The 20,343-nt window shown below is 46.0% G+C and overlaps 1 protein-coding gene across 3 annotated transcripts in view; it reads right to left on the reverse strand.

Annotated features, from left to right (window-relative positions):
- The window catches only part of FBLN5 (fibulin 5), a 70,325-nt gene extending 52,253 nt beyond the window's left edge, over window positions 1–18,072 (reverse strand). Inside the window, exons 1-5 of one of the 3 annotated variants that reach the window (XM_032482536.1) lie at window positions 17,919–18,056; window positions 17,546–17,756; window positions 13,788–13,842; window positions 11,636–11,687; window positions 8,258–8,512 (exon numbers count right to left, since the gene is read on the reverse strand). In XM_032482536.1, coding sequence (XP_032338427.1) covers window positions 8,258–8,512; window positions 11,636–11,687; window positions 13,788–13,842; window positions 17,546–17,562 — 379 coding nt within the window. In that variant the 5' untranslated portion in view covers window positions 17,563–17,756; window positions 17,919–18,056. Of the gene's footprint in view, window positions 1–8,257; window positions 8,513–11,635; window positions 11,688–13,787; window positions 13,843–17,020; window positions 17,354–17,545 lie in introns of those variants that run through there. The other 2 variants (XM_006184194.3, XM_014558801.2) reach the window with 2 other exon arrangements.
- Window positions 18,073–20,343: the final 2,271 nt, after the last annotated feature.

Here is a 20,343-nt window from a genome sequence, read left to right on the forward strand (position 1 = left end):
CAGGACTGACAGTGGCACTCACTTAGCCGGGGACAGACAGGACGATCAGACACTCAGCATATCCTTTGCTAAAAACAGTTCCACAAGGTAAGTAGTATTATCCCATCCGGTAGGTAAGCCACTCAAAGGGTTTAAGGCTCCAGGCCAGGCACCTGTGCAGGGACGGGGTTCAAACCCCAGTACGTCTGAATCCAGAGCCCCACTCATCCCACACATCACACTGCCACCCCCAGCTCCCTGGCCTAGTCACCCGCTCCCTCGTGGCCTCCCTAACAGCAGACATGATAACTTGGGCCTATCAGATGATATTTACATGAGACTGTTGTTGGTAACATTAAATATGATTCCTAACTTAATGTTTCATGGTGTATTCAGGCACTGGCACACATGCCGTAACACTGTTACTTTGCATTCATATGGTATTTTTATTCCTTTATTTCATTTAGTCCATTTCTAATAGCACAAGGAGTCCCCAGATCACTCTGTTTCTTGCATCTTGCTGGGGTGGGAGTGGGAGACGCAGATGCCCTGCGGATACCATCCGCACACGCAGTTAAGAGCCGTACAGAACTCCCACAGAAGCTGCCCGTGCAGGCAGAGAACCCACACGAGCTATTCTGCTCTGAGTTTGCCAGTGGTGGACTCACCCTACTTCCATCAAAAGATTTTTGAGAAGAAATCAACAACTAACCTTGAAGACAAAAGAGGAGGTACAATCACCTTCCTACACATTTGGAAACACTGTGCCTCTTGGAGAAGCATCATGACATGCGTCTCCCACTAATTTAAACACATATGTCCAGTTTGCTAAATGGTCTGTTCAGCCCTGGCCCCAGGCAGGTAACTGCAACCTCCTGCCCTCCAGCAGGTGCTCTCTGGAGACCTGGACATCCACTCACCCAGGCCAGAACCATCCAAAGCAGAGCCGCTGCTGAAAGTCCACACTCCTCCATCCTCTTGCAACACGACTTGCTTTTGACACACAACTGGCTAATTCCAGAGTGGAACATAATTCATTAAAAGAAACATGACCAGACCAAGGAACGTAAGGTGAGATCCAAGAAGAAGTTGCAGGTCGTTGCAACAGCCGCCGTGCTAAGCAGTGGGGAACTGCCTACTACACACAAGGTCACCAAGGGCCGGGCGTGCCCCACAGTGGGTTCCCACCCAGCGCCGAGGCCGGTCAGTGCCTGAGCCAACCCCACGGCCAGCTCTAGCTGTGGGTGCGACGGGCTTCCTCGTCAATGGGGAACCGACGTGGTGCTGGCAGAAGATGTCACTGCGCATGTGGGCTGGTTGAAACACACAAGAAGAGAAGGACCACATCACAAGTGATCCGGGTGAGAACAAGTTAACAGAAAACCCAGACTGTCTGGACACAAACATTATCTTCCCTGAGGACTGGGAGCCAAAGAAATCATCTGGTCCAGGAAGCGCATTTTGCAGACTGTTGAAGCCATGGGGGAGCCTTTCTCAGAGTAATGCTTTTAATTGCATAAATTAAATCCACAGGATTACGAAAGACACCAATTATATTGAAAGATGGTTATCAGAATATTTTTCAAACGAATGTGTGATATAGTAACATACATGCTTCTTCATCAGTGACAAGAATTATAAATGACAAGATTAAGCAGCAGGTCTGATATCTCCTACAATTTGAAAGTAATGGTAAGTGAGACTTTCAAAATAATGTTTTTTAAAAATGTCAAAAACTCCAAAATATGTCAGAATAACTGCCATAGCTGTAAGATGATATATAAACATCTGTGTTCCTCCTGTTAATACTGCCACAGGAAAGAGTCCTATGGTTTATTGCCTATGTAATGGAAGATACTACTCATTTCATTAGAAGTTAGTGGGAAAGAAGATGAAAATCAATCCCCTGAATTGTATCCACAGACCCCATATTAAGATCCCTAATATCCTACCATCCCTTCTTCTTACAGAGAATAAACCTTAGGCCAGAGAAGCCAAGGGACTTCCTTAACGTCACACAGCTGATAAACGGCCAGTCTGGGTTCAGAGTGCAGTTCTTACCGATGTCCTGTTTTTAAGCACTACAGCATGCTGCTTCAATTTAGGCCACAAAAAGATTTCTTTCGGATTTTTTGTTTTTGTTTTTTAAACAAGAGTAATACATTCTTCTAACAAATTCAAACAATATGGGAATTACATTTAAAAAATAAAGTTTCTACCTTTCTTGAAATGCAGGCCTATCTAAGAGGAGACAGATGGACCAGAGCCTTACTGATCTGAGTGCAGTCCCTGGACCAGGAGCTTCTGCAAAGGTGGAACCCCAGGCCCCACCCCAGCCCTACGGAGTCAGATCTGCATCTCCCCAGGTGATTCATGGGCACTCTGGGAAGACCTGCTCTGGACAGCTTCCTCGAGACCCTTCTCTGCTGAGCTCTCCTTGGAAGCACAAGTAACCCCAACCCCTGCTGCTGAAAGTGCCAAGAATTAACCCTCAACCTTCTAAAAAGCCTGCACTAGTAAGTCTAATTCCCAGATGAAAGAATAAACAATAACAGAATAACAGGACTAGAGGCTTGGAGGAGGAGAATTCATCGTGGAATGGTGAGATCTGGCACAACGAAAGCAACATTATCACCACTCACTCTTCTCACCCCTTATCACAAACCAGGCTCCATGCTAGACCAGTCACATGCACCATCTCACTGAATTCTCACAAATATCTGACACTAATAGTCGATAGCGTTATCCCTGTTTACAGACGGAAAAACTGAGGTTCAGAGAGGCCAAGCTGCTTGCTCACCATCCCAGCCAGTGACTGGGAAAGACTTGGATGGAGATGGGGCAACCTGAGTCGGGGGCTGCATGTGAACAGGCTTCCTGAGGCCCAGTGCACAAGGACATCTGTGCAAACCCAGCTGTGGGGGCCCCACCTCTGTCCCTGGCCTCCTCTTTCCCCCAGGCCTGCCTGGTCCCAATGCCTTCAGCAGCTAAAGAACTGAGTGATCTCAGCATCCTGTTTTCCCTTCTGGTCTCAACCTGAGGACTTGGTTTCAAATTTACACGAAAAATCAGCAGAAAGGCCTACAGGAGCCTGCCCCATCCTTGCCCTCTTGCCCTTGTCTGGGAACAAACGCCACATTGAGACAACGTCCCGTTGTTTTGTTTCACAATGAAATAAACCCGGGCTTTGCTGGCATCTCGAAACAGAATCTGACCAAAATCTCATAAAGCGCTGAACTCGGCAGAGCCTGGCAAGGTCCACCAGGTGGGTGGGTACCAAGCTTAGGTTTAGGTCATTTTAAAGGTTTTAAAGAATTAAGCCCTTGATACCTTTTCAGACTCCATGATGCTCCATAGGGTATCATCTCAAGACCCCAGAATCTTTCTCAGTTAACATTTACCATGTGATACTCTGTGCAGACACTAGGCAAGATATTTTCACATGTTACCTGTGAGGTAGGTATCATTATACCCATTTTACAGATGAGGAAGCTAAGTCCCAAGTCTTATAGCTAGGAATTTGCAGAACCAAGGCAAGAACCAAGGCCTGGCTGGCTTCCAAGTTCCAGTCCTCTCCACTCCAGGACACACAGCCCTCCCAGCTCTGCCTTCTCTTCGAACATCTCAGGAACCTATGAGAGGCCAGTATTTCAGCTGCCTATTCCATGTCTAATCTCCCTTCCTTGACGGTAAGCTCTGGAGAGAGCCTCACGGCTGTGCCAGGACTCCCTGGCCCCTCAGTGCTTAAGCCAGAGCCTGGTACCAAAGAGGTGCTCTGTAAACAGTGATTGAATAAATATTGGCTGCCTTTCAGGAAAAATAACTCAAGAGAAAGCCTCAGGCCAACTCCATTCATCTTCCAAAAGGATCCACATGTGTTCCTCTCTGCCCGCTCAGGCGCGTTGATCAATGAGAAAAGCCTGGGCCAGAGGGAGAATGAAGGTAATGCTTGTAAGTCCACAAATGACCAGAGAAATTGCTGCAGTCCCTGGAGCAGTGCAGCTCTAGGAAAAGGCTGCTTTCTCGGTTGCGAAACACTTCATGAACATTAGTTATTGGTGGAGTTCCTTGATATGCCACTGAGCCAAGTTGATCAGCAAAGCCAGAACAAAGACTGTCCACCCAGAGAAGTGACAAGAGTTGAGCCCCAAAGGGGACAAACATGCATAAACAAGTGGCATCAATGTTCAGGGACCTCAGCCAAAGGTCCTGTTCTCAGAGGCAGTATGATGATAGGAAAGTTCCTGAATGTGGAGGATTGAACCCGGGTGTCCCAACTGCTCGGCTCAGCTCACTCCCTCCCTGAATGTTCAGCACAGACACTGTTAACCCCACACCATCCCGCCTTTCCTGCAGCAGCCTTCCCTCCTTGCCAATTAACCATGTCCATCTGGCTCTCCATCCCCTGAGAGGCTGCCCACCAGTTCTCTCAAGGGGCCAGGATCTGGGAGACACATTCTAACCAGTCAGAGTCCCACCACTCTCGTGGAGGTTGCCCTGCTGCCGAGCAACCCCAAGGCAAGATTCCAGTCTTCTTGATAACGCAAAACTTTCTTGGCTCTTGGGCTATAATTCTTGGGTCACTACTCACTACGTCTGCAAGTGTCCTGAGTGTTCCAGACTTAATCTGGGGCCTTGTGGACTCAAACCCGAGGCCAGACTTTGTTCCAGAAGGAGCAGAGTCTAGTCACCTCCCAAGTAGAACCCAAAACAAAGAGGTTAAGAAGGAAGCTGGGAGGCGCAGGGGACCTGGCCGCTGTGGCTGGCCCTGCCTAGCTTGCAGACACAGGGGACAAGGCAGGAAACTGCAGCCTCGAAAGTGAGTCCAAAACCCAGAGAGAGTGAGTAAGCCACAGTGAAATGTCCCCTTGCTTCTTGAAGGCAGACTTTCTTATAGTTTATGTGAAGAAACCAGGGCATGGAGAGGAAGAAGATGAGGGCACCACTACGGAAACAGTTCACCCCCAAATCCAACTGAACTGGATTAAATCCCTAGATCTAACTGTTACCAGTTTACAGAACAATAGAGGGGATGGAGGAATATGTTAAACACCACCACAAGAACACAAGCAGCAAAATCCCAAATGTAGGAAATTCTACAGGACAAACAACTCAGCCTCTTCAACAAATAAGTGGCAAGAGAGATAAAGACTGAGAGAAAGTTACAAGACCTGTCAGCCAAATGCCATTTATAGTCCTTGTTTGAATCCGATTCCAAAAAAACAAGCGAAGAAAAGAACATTTATGAAATGATCAAGGAAATTTGAACACGACCTGGATATTTAACGATGAAAAGGAATTATTGTTGAGTTTTGTAGGTTTGATAATTGTATTGTGGCTATTATTTTTAAAGATGATTTATCTCTTAGAGATATATTCAGAAGGATTTAGGGATAAAGTGATTTGATGCCTGAGTTTTGTTTTAAATTAATCCACTGGGTCAGAGTAAAGAAAAAACAAAGAGTGGGTCTGTATTGACAGTTAAGAAGTTAGGTGATAAGCAGGTAAGTGCTCGTTGTGTTCGCTCTGCTTTTGTCCAAGTTCAAAGTTTCACAACACAAAAATTTTATTTACCACTCCCCCCAAAAAAAAGCAAGAGAAGGCCCTAGTTTTTCACCATGGCTCTAGGACTGTCTCCTGAGAGGCTTGAACAAAGCTTTACCTCTCTGAGCCCTAGTTTCCTCATCTAGACCCTGAATGGCCCTCATTCGCTGTGTGACCTTTGACAAATTCTTAACCTCTCTGTGCTTCAGGTCCAACAGGGCCAAGAGGAATAACAGTAGTCCTATCACTTAGGGCTGTGATGAGGATTGAATGTGTTCATCCCTGTAAAGACCCTGGCACGCAGCACTACGTAAGTGTTGGTTATTATTACTACTGCTGCGGTTGGCACTGTTGTTGACTGTTTTCTAAGCTGAAGAGGAGGAGGAGGAAACCTCCTTGGAGATGTGTCCTCCTCTCCCCAAACTCCCAGTTCTCCCCGATCACACACCCTCTTCCGCTGCCTCTGTGCCTTGCTTTCCGTTGGCCTGTTCCCAGGCCCACCTCTCTCATCTGTGTCCCCATCCCCTCTCATGCCCCCTCCCCAGTGACGTCCCCTCTCACAATGCCCAGAAGGACCCGTGTAAACCAGGAAACGGCAGGGTGGGGTGGAGGGAGGTGAGAAAGAACCCAGGACTTGTGAATGCAAAATGCTGAACTTTTTGGAAATGGACGGGCCGGGTGCCAGTCCTCGCTAGGGTTCCTAGATTGTATTCTTCTTACAAAAGGGCCATTATGAAGGCTACGCATCTCCCGTGTGACAGGTTGGGGCCATAACACTGCATGACGTCACAGGGGCAGGAGATGAATAGACTTCCCAGCCATATCCTTATTCTCAGGGGCACTGGCATCCTGGAAAGCAGGCTGTGGGAGGAAGGAGGACATTCAGAGAACCCTTCGGCAGTTCCCAGCCATTCCACCAAAGGGGTTCACGGGCTGCCCAAGACATCGGGTGGAGCATCGGACACCCCATGGCCACCGAGACCCCCTGCCAAAGTCACGAGTGCCTCAGTGTGCCATTACACCCCCTTCTTCACTTCAAGACGTGCACATGGTCACTCGGTTTATCCAGCCCCACAGGACACCCTGGAAGAGCAGCACCACCGCTCCCCCCAACACACACCTCTCTTTCTCTGCATTTCCTCTGGGATCACTTATTTTCCACCAACAGAGACGTCACATGGGTGAGTTAGGAAAACACAGGCTGGTAGTCAGGAGAGCTGAACTCCGAGACTACTTCTGTCATTTCTTAACTTGGTGGAGTCCACATTCCCTTTTTTGTAAAATGAACAGGCTGAAGTTAAAGCTTGTTGAAGCCCCTTCCAATTACAATGGTCTATTGTTCTGCTGGTGACAAGGAAGGGTGTTACTACCTTCTCCGCAGCTTGCCTGGGCCCCACACTCTTTCCTCTGTACACTCACCTACGTCCACAGTGACCGTCAACTGGCTCTCCTTGTCCCCCTCCCTCCACACCCCCCTCACCCCTTGAGACCACTAAGTATAAAGAAGTTGGGGTCAAGGTGTATCCAATCTTCCCTTTTAGCTCTGAAACACACTTGTTTGCATATTACTTCCATGTAGTCAGATGGAAGTGTACACGCTTTTGCATAAACCAAATAACCAACAGCCTCTCTCAGAGCTGCTGACAGCTCAAGACTTCAGAGCCCTAAAACGGGACCAACAAAAATCTCACCAAGTAGACTGATGGTCTCCCAAACTTTCAGGGGATAGGAAGGAAATATTAGAATTTCAACTCACATTTATTTTTATCACATCCTTTAAAATTTTCTATTTCTTATGTATGCTTTACATTCCCTAAACCATATGAGTGTAACAGGATATATATGTAATTTACTAATATGCATATAATAAGTTCTAAACGATTTTACAGATGGGATGTATGATCAAAAATGTTTGGAACCATCATCACCCCCAGACCATCTCCCAAAGCTGGAGACAGTTGCAAGCTTTTGGTCCAACCACAGACAAAGGGACATGGGAGGATCCCAGGTAACCCTCCACCAAGACCACACTGGCCAACAGGGCAGCAGCACTCACTAGGGCACCTTTCACACCACCTGCCAACAGCCTCGGGACCGCATGGCCTATTGCGTCCCCTCCCTCCCTGAGGTCTACCCTTGCTATGAGCTCCCATCGGGGAGGCTCCTTTTGATCAAAAGAACACTGGTCCCCACCAAGGAACCCACTTTCTTTCCAGAATAGTTGACCTTGACCCTCAAGGCTTATTTTATTTCAGAAGCATACATTCCATTCAAGGGTGAGCCATGCTGAAGACCCTAGAAAGCTGGTCCTTTCTAGATCTTCTTTCCGAGATGCACTTACTAAGTTTGGCCAGACATAATTTGCTATTGAAGAGAGAAAATATGAACTTCATCTTTAAATAGATAGATGATACATACCATCCAAAGGTAGGTAGGTAGGTAGGTAGATAGGTTGATTGATTGATTGATTGATTGATTGATTGATTGATTGATTGACTGATGAAAATAAAGAAAAAACAAATTGGCTTTCTAGAGAACTGTCAGTGAAACAGCAAACTAAACTACTCCCTAGGTGGGAGGGTGCCCAGAGACACAGGCTGCTAAGAGTGAAAGAACCATGTAGAAAGTAAGTTGTTTCTTCACTGACATCCCATTTGGGGTGGACCCACTGGGTTAGGACGATGCCTTCACCAGAGCACAGTGGACAGGAAACCGAGGATGCTGGGCTACTCACCTACACACTGGTTGCTTTCATCCATTTGGTATCCAAAGCGGCATATGAGAGGCCTCGAAATTGTGGGGTAGTTTGGGGCTGACAGCGGTGGGGCAGCTGCTGGGTATGGACCTGAGTAGGGGTTCGAGTAGGGGTTGGAGTAGGGCCCGCGGTACACGGGGTTTGTTCGGGGGATGCACAGGTACCCGCCGTTTTGGTTAACACACATCATGTCTCCTCGGCAGGCCTCAGGGATGGTCCGGCACTCATCGATATCTGGAGGGGCCACAGGAAGGACAAGCGTTAGTGGCCTCCTGGCCACACTGTGCATATTTAAGCAGAGCTCTGTACCAAGAGCGTCCCCCAAAACCAGCATCTGCTCCCCAACACGAAGGGCAGTACCTGGCTCATTGAGAGCAGATACTTCCAAATATTGGCTAAATTGACTTAAACTGACAAATGCCACCCAGACATCAGCCATCAAATACTACGATCAATGACATTTGGGCCGTAGTTATAAAAACCTGTGCTGTCATGTGCGCAATACTTTTCTCTAAATGGACTCACGTTGAAAACCCAAGTAAACATATTTTTGACATCTTACATGACATCAGCAAATGAAAACATACTACCAATGATCAAAAATAGAAGGTAAGAGTAAAAATTAATACAGAACTATTACCATAAAGAGTGTTCTTGGATGTATCACCGAAAAGCATCTCAGGTACTCTTGTGGGTCCGCACGACGCTCGGGGAGCACTGGGATGGCCCTAATGATTGTACCCACTTCTACTCCAAGTGACAGTGGGGCAGGGAGAAAGAGTCCCTTGCAACCAGGAAGATAAGGCTTGGCCAAAAGCTGGTTACTTGTTAGGAAAGTGAAGACTTACTGGAGAGTCAGCTCACACCATGCGGACAAACAGGGAACGTTTCCAGCCAGAATGGTGCTCTGTGTGTGTGTGCAGGGGCGGAGCGGGGGGTAGGTTCTCTAGAAAATCAGCTGTGCAGGGCCAGGAACAGGGGAGGCACCAGCGTGAGCAGCTGACCCGATCCCACACACTGGGGCCTCTCATCAGTGTTGGGGTCTGCTCCCTATGGGACCAGAGGCTGGAGGAGAGAGGCCTGAATCCTGACAGTTCACCCCAGCCATCTTGTCTGAGAGACTTGTGTCAACCCCTACCTCGGGAAAGGGAAATTTTGAGCCCCGTTCTCTGGCTGTAAGCCTGAAATCTTCATTAAAACGGATGGGCCAGAAAAGAGGGCTGCCACCCCTCTCTGTGTCCCTTGGCACATGCTCACCTCCCTTCGCTTTAGGTCAAAGTGCAAGCCCAGAACTTCCAAGGCAAGGTCCTATTCCTCACCACCTGTCATTCTTTCCAACCCTAAGCTCAGAGATTACAGATGATTTGGCATAAATCAAATATAATTAAAAAGCTAAATATATCTCCAAGGTGGGAGCCTTCTTTCTTTATACCCTGTGCTCCATCCGCAACCAACTATTCTATATTCTGAATGTCCTTTCCACCCCTGGTCTTTGCTTATGCTGTTTCTCCCACCTGGAATGCCATTTCTCAGGGTCCTATTCATCCTTCAATACCCAATTCAAAAGTGACCTCCGTGAAGGCTATCTTTACTGACCCCAGACAAAAGACATCACTCTCTCGCCGACTTTTGCAGGACCGAGTGCTCTCCCCTCATCTTGGCAATGACTATTCCACCCTGTACAGAGTTTGCTCCATCCAGGTCCACCTCTTCCACCAGATGGCACACTAGGGGACTAGCCCCTAAATGTCTGTCCTTGGAACCTGGGACCACATGGCAAAGGCGAATTAGGTAGCACTTGGAAAGGAATTAAAGTTGCTAATCAGAAGACCTTGAGATGGGGGGGATATCTGGGTGGGCCCAGTGTAATCACATAAGCCCTTAAAAATGCAAGAAGAGGCAAAAGGGTTGGTCAGAGAGATGAGAGAACAGAAAAAGAAAAAAATTTGAAGAAAAAGAAGAGATTGGGAGCATGTGAGGGACCAATTTGCTGTCTTTGAAGATGGAGGAGGGGCTGTGAGCCACAGAAGAGGGCAGCCTCTAGAAACTGAGAAAGGCCCTCAGCTGACAGCCAGCAAGGAAACAGGGTCCTCGGTCCTACAACCCCGAGAAACTGAATTCTGTGGGAGTAGAAATCAGTGCAGCCACTATGGAAAACAGTATGGAGGTTCTCCCCAAAATTAAAAATAGAACTACCATATGATCCAGCAATTCCACTTTTGGGTCTCTATCCAAAGGAAATGAAAACAGAATCTTGAAGAGATTTCTGTTTTGCCATGTTGATTGCAGCTTTACTCACAATAGCCGAGATAGGGAAACAACCTAAGCGCCCACCCATGGACAAACATGCGGGAGACATATATATGTATGTATGTGTATATATATGACATTATTATCATCATCATATGAATGTTATTCTGCCATGAGAAAAAAACTTGCCATTTGCAACAACATGGATGGACCTTGAGGGCATGACGCTAAATGAAATGTCAGACAGAGAAAGACAAATATTACATGAAATCACTTAAAGGTGGAATCCAAAAAAGCCAAACTTATAGAAATAGAAAGTCGAATGGCGGCTACCAGGGGCTGGGGGGTGGGGGAAATGGGGAGATGTAAAGGGTACAAACTTCCAGCTAGAAGATGAAGAAGTTCTAAGGAACAATGCACTGCATGGTGATTATAATTAACAACACTGTATCGTATAGTGGAAAATTGCTAAGAGAGTAAATCTTGAATGTTCTCACTATAAAAAAGAAAAGGTAATTATGTGATATGATGGAGGTGTTAGCTAAGCTATGGTGGTAATCACATTGTACTATATAAGTATATCAAGTCAACACATTGTACACCTTAAACTTACACAATGTTATATGTCAATTATATCTCAATTAAAAAACAAAGAGACTGAGTTCTACCAACAACATGAATGAGCAAGAAAATGGATTCTTCCCTAGAGCCTCCAGGAAGCAGTGAAGTCCCGCCAACACCTCGATGTTAGCCTGGTAGAACCTGTACGTGTGTGAGATCTTCAGTTTGTGTTGTTTAAGCCACTGAAGTGTGTGCCAAGTTTGTATGGCGGCCCTACGAAACTGATATGGATGGAGAGACCCCTGAGGATGGGAATCAATTCTCAACTCATCTTTGTCCCATCGCAGGGCTTACTCAGTGCTGGGCATAAGGAGGTGATCAGTGGAGATGTGTCACTGATTTCAACTACTCCACGCCACTGTTTTCTCCCGTCAGCAAGGCTGACACAGATTTGACAATATTGAACAACGGCTGAGAGAGACATGGCCCTGCAGTCGGGCTGCCACTGCACCCCCACCCAGCAAAGGATCTTCAGGGACCTCCTACCTAAGCACTGTCCTGATGAGCGGTCCAGGTCAAAGCCGTTAGTGCATTGTTGCTACAGGAGAGGAGAGAGAGACAGAGGAGAGGTCATTTCACTTACTTACTTTTTTTTTTTAACTATGGAAGTATTGTAACTGCATCACAGAAAGTGCAGGAAATAGAGTAAACAAACAAGGCATCCTTGATACCAGCACTTGTGTTACAACCCTTATTTATCCATTTTGGGGGTATTTTCTTACAATGATCTTACACTTAGCATTACTTTTTAAGCTCCTGCATCATTGCTTCAAAACACCCATTTTTAGAGGATGGTTATTTGGGCTTTTTCCTGCACTAGTTTTTTTTGGGGGGAGGGGCTGGTAATTTGGTTCATTTATTAATTGGTATTATTTACTTAACGGAGGTACAGGGGATCGAACCCAGGACCTTGTGTGTGCTAAGCATACACTCTACCACTGAGCTATACCCTCCCCTGCTCTAGTTTTGAAGAGCAATAATAATCCCATCTGATCTACGAGATGAGGCCTGCCCTATCCTCATCCCTTTCTGGGAGAGGATATGACTAATGTGAAGGACAACCACTCTTTCTTTGGAGGCTACTTAACCTCACCTTCTCAAAGGCCAGCATGAGTTCTTTGTCTCCTGTGAAATCCTCTACCTGATTCTGAGGTCTTTGTATACAATAAATCTACATAGTGATGCACTCGGTTTTCTAAGAAAAGTAGATTTGGGGAAATTCTTCCATTTCGCCCTCAGGAAGACAATGCCACAAAGATGCTTCCAGAGATAGCCAGATTTCAACGGTCCCCAGGGGTTGTAGGCTTCATGTATGACTTGAGTTACAACTTCCTGCATTTAGAAAAATCCCATAAGGTCAACAATCACCCCTGGAGCTGACATTTTATAGGAATAAGTAAAGAGGCGTATTTTTGCCTGTGGGGGCCCATCCCTGGCTTCCCCTACAGCTTCAGTGGTTCAGCTTCCCTGAGCTATGGCTGGGTTTGTGGAGAAAACAGATTTAGCCTGAAATCCTGGGGGTGGGCTCAGGCATCTTAGGGCCTTGGGGCAAGAGAAATGGAGCAGATGAGCCAGAAGTCTGTGCCACAAAGTTCAGGAGACTTAAGTTGCAGCCCTGGCTCCCTGACTAAATATAGTTGTGGGTTCAAGTCCACTGCCTGGCTTCAAATTCTCAGTTTAGCCCCTGCTCACTGCACAACTTTTCTCTGCCTCAGTTTCCTCATCTGTAAAATGGGGATAATCGTTCTTACTTCTGACTGGTTGTAAGGACTAAATTGTTAATGCATGTAAAGTAACTCTAGTGCAGTAAACACTACAGTATAACCCTGGCCCTCTCTGGGCCTAGATGTCTTCAATTGTCACCACAGAGCTGGACTAGAGGATGCCAAGTTCCCTCCATGTTCCAAAAAAGGCTTTGTTACTCTTTCCAAGATCCTTTCCACTTCCAATAAAATGTATTTCAAAATTCTTAATATGAAAGGACAAACTTTCCCCTACTTGCCCACGGCCCCTCGGCCCTGCTCAAAGGTGCAGTTTCTCTCTTTTCTGAGCTGGAGACGTAGAGAAGCTGCCTTGAGCTTCTCCAGGGAGATCTGCCCACACTTCTCAGGGCAGACACAAAGGTCACGTTATACAATGGGGGATGCTGCTGGCTTCTCCCACACAGCCCCCCGCAGCCTGAGCTCCCCTTCACATTCCTCCCAGGGGTTCTCGTCCCAAGGTGGGTCCTTGTGGGCTGGGAGCTGAATCGCCCCAGACTGCATGTTAGCCTTCCTCTGCCCACCTCTGCCAGCAGGGGTGCGTGTCTGTGGACCACGTGGGCCACAGGCACCATCACCCGGAAACACTAGACCATGTCTGACTTTTTAACACTTACAATAAATCAAGACTGCCTACACAAATAAGGTGGCATGATCTGATTATAAGAGTCTTGGATTGGGAATCAGGACACCAAGGTCCCAGCCCTGCCACTTATAAACTACATCACCTGGGGCAAGCCTCAACTTCCCTGAGCCCCCCTCTCATCTCTATGCAATGAAGAGCCAGTTTAGGTAAACGACACAATTCTAGGATTCTAAAATGTGTAGCTGGACACCCTCACCCTGGTTTTTAACACTTTTTCTGATACAAATCTTACCTGTGCATCCCCAGGACTCGGAAGACAGAGTGCCAGAATAGTAACGGTGAGTATCCTGTGGAGAGCAAGAAGCCGAGGTAAGTGCCCAGGATGCTTCCAGGATCCAGGTCTGGGGTAGACAAGCACCTCATGCTGTCTGTGTGTTTACAATGGTGACTTCACCTTGTGCTTAAATTGGCAGAGGGTGGAGGCTGGTGGGGGGCGGCATGCTCCAGAAAGGCTGGGGGGGCGGGGGTGGGAACTTCAGATGCCCCAGTCATCCCAAACAGAACCTCACCTCTTCCACTGGTTTCATATGTTGGGATAATGTGTTAGATGGCATTTTTTAAATAAAGGGTTTTGTTGTTTCAAAGAGCAAATCTAACACCCACCACCGTGATACGAACAATGCATCCACCAGCTGCTTGGCCCTGACTCCTGACACAGGGTGACTTGCCTGTTTTTTTTCTTTTTTCTTTTTTTATTTATGGCTTTTTCTTTTTTTTAATTTTTAAAAAAATGTGGGGGGCAGCTAATTAGATTTATTTATTTATTTTTGATGGAGGTACGAGGGATTGAACCCAGAACCTTGTGCACACTAAGCACGCGCTCTACCACTGAGCTCTACCCTCCACCCCTTTGCCTGAGTTTTGAGCGTCTTTACTCTGAAATGATTACAGCAAAGGAGCGGTCACGCCCTCAAGTGATGAGAGAAAGGAAAGTAGAAACGTGAGGCATGTGAGTTCCACAGAACAGAGGTGTCACGGGACCACGTGGACTCCCAGGCACGCCTCCCACAGGCCCTGCTGGAGAGAAGACAGGAGAACCTGGGCAGCCTGGAGAAGAAGGGGCACCGTGGACCCTTGGGAGGAGGCGTCAAGAAACGGCATTTCTTCCCAAGCCACCAGCCCCCAGTCCTGCAATTTCTCCCCTTCGTCACTCATGAGCGTCTATCCAACAAAACCGTGGTCACTGATAAGCTTTAAGACTACAAGGTCGATACCACCTCACATCCACCAGGATGGCTGCAACCAAAAAAACAGAAAAAAACTGCTGGGGAGGATGTGGAGAGACTGGGACCCTTGTGTGTTGCTGGTGTGAATACAAGTTGGTGCAGCCACTATGGAAAACAGTCTGGAGGACTCCTCAGAAATTTAAAAATAGAGCTACCGCATGATCCAGCAATCCCACTGCTGGATATATACACAAAAGAACTGAAAACAGCACAATATTGTAAAATGATTAAAAATCAATAAAAAATGTTAAAAAAAAAAGAATTGAAAACAGGGTCTCAAAGAGATATTTGTACACCTATGTTCACAGCAGCATTATTCACAAAAGCCAAAAGATGGAAGCAACAAGTGTCCATCAACAGATGAACAGATAAACAACGTGTTATACACATACGGTGGAATATTATTCAGCCTTAAAAAGGAAAGAAATTCTGACAAGTGCTACAACATGGATGAGGACATTATGCTAAGTGAAATAAGCCAGGCACAAAAAGACAAATACTATTTAATTTCACTTATATGAGGGATTGAGAGCAATCAAAATTACAGAGACAGAAAGAAGAATGGTGGTTGTCAGGGGCTGGGGGGAGGAGGAAACAGTTGTTGTTTATGGCTATAGAGTTTCAGTTTTACAAGATAGAAAGAGGTCTGGACGTGGGTGGCACAGCAATGTGAACACATTTAACATGACTCAACTGTATACTTAAAAATGATTAAGATAGTTTTTAAAAATCTATGTAAACACAGAATGTTATGTGGTGCTATTATTATTGAATTCAGTAGAGATTTATCTGAGCAACTACTATTTGCGGGCATGGACCCTCGACAGGCAGAAAATCTATAAAACTATGAGCTAGTCGCTGCCCTGGAGAGCTGGCTGGATTGCTATGTGAACAGATAATGTCTACACACTTTGGTTAGGATGCTAACAGACATGCCCACTGAGTGCCAAGAAAGCCAGGCTGGGGGTAGGGAATGGAAGGTCAGGGAAGGCTTCCTGGAGGAGGTGATCTCAAAGGCTTTGTCAGTAAAGCAGTGGACCTGGGACCTGGTTGGATTCAATGGCCTGTTACTGTCACGTACACCTTCATTTTATAATCCCTCCCTTCATAAAAAGAGTGTTCAGTAGATTACAGAACCCCATCCATGACACAAGGCTCATATGAATCAGTAATGTTGGGTACCTGGAGGGCCCCAGAATTAAGGTGACATCCAGAGGCAACAGGACCCTGATATGGTGTTAGGACATGAAGCCCACTTCCTTCCTCTAGTCCTCAATCCAAATAATAAAGACCCTGAGAGCCCACAAGTTTTCATTTCATCTGAGTGCCTGTGTGAGCCAGGTTCCAGAATGCTGGAGACAGCTCTAACCTTATAAAGTGCAGAGCCAAATCCCAGGGCTTTTTGATATTTGCAACGGCCAGATTTATATCTGGAAGGAATGAAAGAACAATAACAAATTTATTTTCCAGGCTGTATATTATGAATTTCAATGTTTTCCTGTTTCTTCACATGAAGTTTCCTTTCGGTTGGTTATAAAACCCTGTCTCGTTTATGTTGGAGACAGAACAGGCTGACTGAACTTCAAGAGCTGGGGGAAAAGACATGCTAACCCCCTGCCTCCCCCTACCCCCGACTCCCCCATTCCCTTTGGCTACAGGGCAGTCCCAGGACAGGTCTCCTCTGAGAGCTCCAGCCTCAAGCCCAGCCTCTTGGAAAAGCCACAGCTGGGTCCCAGGGGCCAAGCAAGCTCCAGGCTAATTGAGACAGTTTTCCAAAAATGAAATAATATCCAAGCATTGCTGCTCTCACAGTGTCACAAACAGTTGCACCTTGTGAAAAACTCTAGAAAACTCCAAAATAAATCAACTATTGGAACATTGGGGATCCTTTGATGCTCATAACAGGTCCCCGGAACTTTTGAAGGCAGGTAGGTCCACCTATGTGTGCACCATACTCGGCTGTAAAGACCAACCAAATCTCAGAGAAGTGCTGGTCCCCAATCCAGGATGACAGGATTACAGCTTCGTTTTCAGAACACAAACACACACACACACACACACACACACACACACACACACACACACACACACACACACAGATAATCTGTCTAAAGCAGCTACGTTTCCAAGAATTCCGTGGATAAAGACTGTGCAGATGTAATGTAGATAAAGTTCAAGATTTAAGGATCACTTGACTAGAATTGCAATTTCCTTAAAGAATAGCAAAATGTTTGCTTACACGCATTTCTGTCTGCAGTCCCCACTTTTCATTGGCTCGAGACTTCTGGGTCGCATGCCCGTTCCGAATCCCACACAGACATAGAGCAAATCTAGCCCCGGGATGTGCAGCTAGCCCGTTCGCTCGTCCAACAGCCGATGCAGCAAAATAACTACTAGTGAACTCGTAACTGAGCTCCTCAATTTAAAAAAAATATACGTTTAAAAAACTTTAAAACGGCACACAAATTTGGCTGCCCTTTTGGAAAAGAAAGAGGAGCACCACGCTCTGAGAGTTTTGCCGACCTCTCTCGGATGCTGGCTTCCGAAATGGCATTAGAAAATACCCACTCCCAAAAGAAGGCTTCGAGATGGAAATTACAGAGGCGCAGCTTTTTGTAATTAACAATATCATTGCATCACCAGCTAATGCCTTTTCCAATATCCTGACACAGCCTGAAACCCGGCCATAGCCATTTTCCACCCATCAGGTTTTCAGAAAGGTTTCCAGACCCTGGAGGGAAAAAGTCCGGAGCAGAGGACATACCTTTTGAATCCTGGCATGTCCAAGACGCGGGGACAGGAGAAGCCAGGGAGAGAGGAAAGAGCTCTCAGCACGGGACCCTCGGAGCAAGCAGTTCCTGAACTTCGGCCTCCTCTGGGCCTGCGGGGCTCGCCGAGATTTTTATTCCACAGGGGATGAGCGAGTCGTGGAGAGGACAAGGGGAGAGCCTGGGTCCTCCGAGCCACTGGAGAGCCTACAGAGAAAGCACCTGGTTTTGCTTAGCCCTCTTCAGTAATTCAGCATTAAACCAATTGGAGGAGGAATGTTAAAAATGAACACTTCATTTTCTAAGTATGTTAAACAATGCAAATGGGGCCTCAGTCTGGACACAGCTGGTTCAGATTACAGCGCTCACCAACTGGCTAGACTCCTCACAACAATCTTGGGGCGTCTGCCAGGACCAAGTGCTCAGCGCTGGGAGGAGAGCCCTTTCCCGGGCGGCGGAGCAGCCGCACTTGGGCTCCCAGCATCTCTACTGGAGGCGATTGGCGGGCAAGTGCAGGAGGGTGGGGTGCGGGGGAGCTGGGAGGGCCAGTTGACCCTTTACTTCCCACCCAGGGAGGACATCCTGGGGCTGGGCCGTCCTGGCCGAGGCGGGGGCGGGGACGCAGCCCCCAGCACTTCGCTGTGGCATTGGGACACCCGTGGACGTTACTCTTCCCTGGAAGAGGAGTAACTTGAACTCATGACAAACAGCGACAGGGACTAGAGTCCTTTGATTTATTGGGAAACCAGACCCAAGGAAGCAGAGGCTTGGGGTGGGCCACAGGAGACTTATGATTTTCCAGAAAAAGGGGTGGGGAGCAGGAGTGGGTGGGAAAGAGGAGGATGGAAACTGGCTGACCCTAATTCAAGATAGCAGCTTGTGCAATGCAGACCTTTGAGAGGACACTTTCCCCACCCCGCCCTCATCCCCTGACTCTTGGGGGCATGTTCTTGCTTTAATTAAAAAGTGTCCATGTATCGAATCAACACATTGTGTACACCTGAAACTTATGCAATGTTATATGTCAGGTATAGCTCAATAAAGCTGGAAGAATATTTTTAATTTTAAAGTGTCCCTTGGCTTGAAAAGTGATTTTAACAAGTTGCAAGGTGATTTGAAAAGACAAAAGGGCAGTCAGGGAAAGCAGAATGATGGATGATTATGATGATAATTAATAATAATAATAATAATAATAATAATAATAATAATAATAATTAATAATACTATGCTATGTCCTTTATATTCATTATATTGGTTGTTTCAAACTATGTCTGTTTCTTTCTTTCTTTTTTTTCCTTTTTTAGTTTCATTACATTCCTTTTTATCAAATGAAATCTTACCAAAGACACTATTTTTTAAGAGATGAAAAGGGTTGGCAGTAGTCCAAGCCCCTCCTTCCCCACCTGCCTCTTCCCTTGGGCCCCTCAACACAGTCCTACCTACAGCCTGAAAAGCACTGATGGGGTCCTTTCTCCTCATCATAATTCTGTGCAGCAGTAAGAATTATTATCTGCATTGTATTGGAGGGGGTTAAGAGAGGTTAGGTAACTTCCCCATGGTCACACAGCTATTCATTGATACAGCTGAGACTTCAAGTCCACATATTTAGCCTTCTCAAAGGGCATTTTTTGGGGTAAGTAAATGGAATCCTACTCATAAAAATACACTCAACAAGAATGGCAGAATGTTGGTAGTTATTGAAGCTGAATGTCCTACTACTATTCTATTTACTTTGTATGTATTGGACATTTCCCCCAATAAAGCATTTAAAAAATACATTATATGTTCCAGGTTGTTCACTGCTCCCATTGCTTGAAATAGCAAAAAAGAGTATAAAGAACCTTATCATCCATCAATCAGGCATCAATAGGGTTAAATAAAATAAGAGACTTCCAAAAATAGACTATTGGGCAACGAATTTTAAAAACCCAGACACATAAGAGTACATACTGAATGACTCCTTTGCTACAGAATTCAAAATGAGGTAGTGACTGGGAGGGGGTACCAGGGGCCTTCTGCGTGCTGGTAATATTCTAATTATTTATCTTGATGCTGGTTCCACAGGGATGTGTACACTTAGGATTTGTGAAGTCTTACGTACATTACATTTTTTTTTAAAGGAGTGAAGCAGCTTCTTATGCACTGATATCAAAAGATTTCCAATAAATTTTGTGGTCAAAATGGTAGGATATTGGTAATTTCATACAGGTCAAACTAATATATTAATAAGTGTAAAAACAGGTTTTAGAACTGTGTGTAAAGCATGCCACCATTTGAGAAAAATGTATATACACAAGTTCTTGGTTGTCTATGTATAGAAAAGACCTCTCCAGGAGGCTATAGGAGACACTGTTAGCATCATTTGTCTCCCTAGGAAGCAAAAGTGGGTAGCTGATGGGGGGAGAGTTATTAGAGGAGAATTAGGTCTTCCCTGCTCACCTTTTGCTATAATTTGAATTGTGGAGCATGTACTATCATTGGAACCAGTCAAAATATGAGGTTAATTTAATTTTATTCAATAATATACTCTATTTACATAGAGCTCTATGGTGGGGTGGGAAGAGTTTTTAATGACTTCATCCATTACCTCACTCATACTATCAACTTTTCTGAAGGATAAGGAAGGAGAGGAAATCAATATGACTGCCCTCTACATGAGCAAATGGAGATTCTTGAAAACAAAACTGTCCAGAGACCCATCTTGAACCAGAGAGTGTTTCCACCTTAACACCATAGGGTTGGAAGAGGGGAAAGAATGAACATGCCCATAAAGGTCCAAGTCTTGATTTTCCTC

Source organism: Camelus ferus, chromosome 6 (genome assembly GCF_009834535.1).
Source record: "Camelus ferus isolate YT-003-E chromosome 6, BCGSAC_Cfer_1.0, whole genome shotgun sequence".
NCBI classification, from domain to species: Eukaryota; Metazoa; Chordata; class Mammalia; order Artiodactyla; family Camelidae; genus Camelus; species Camelus ferus.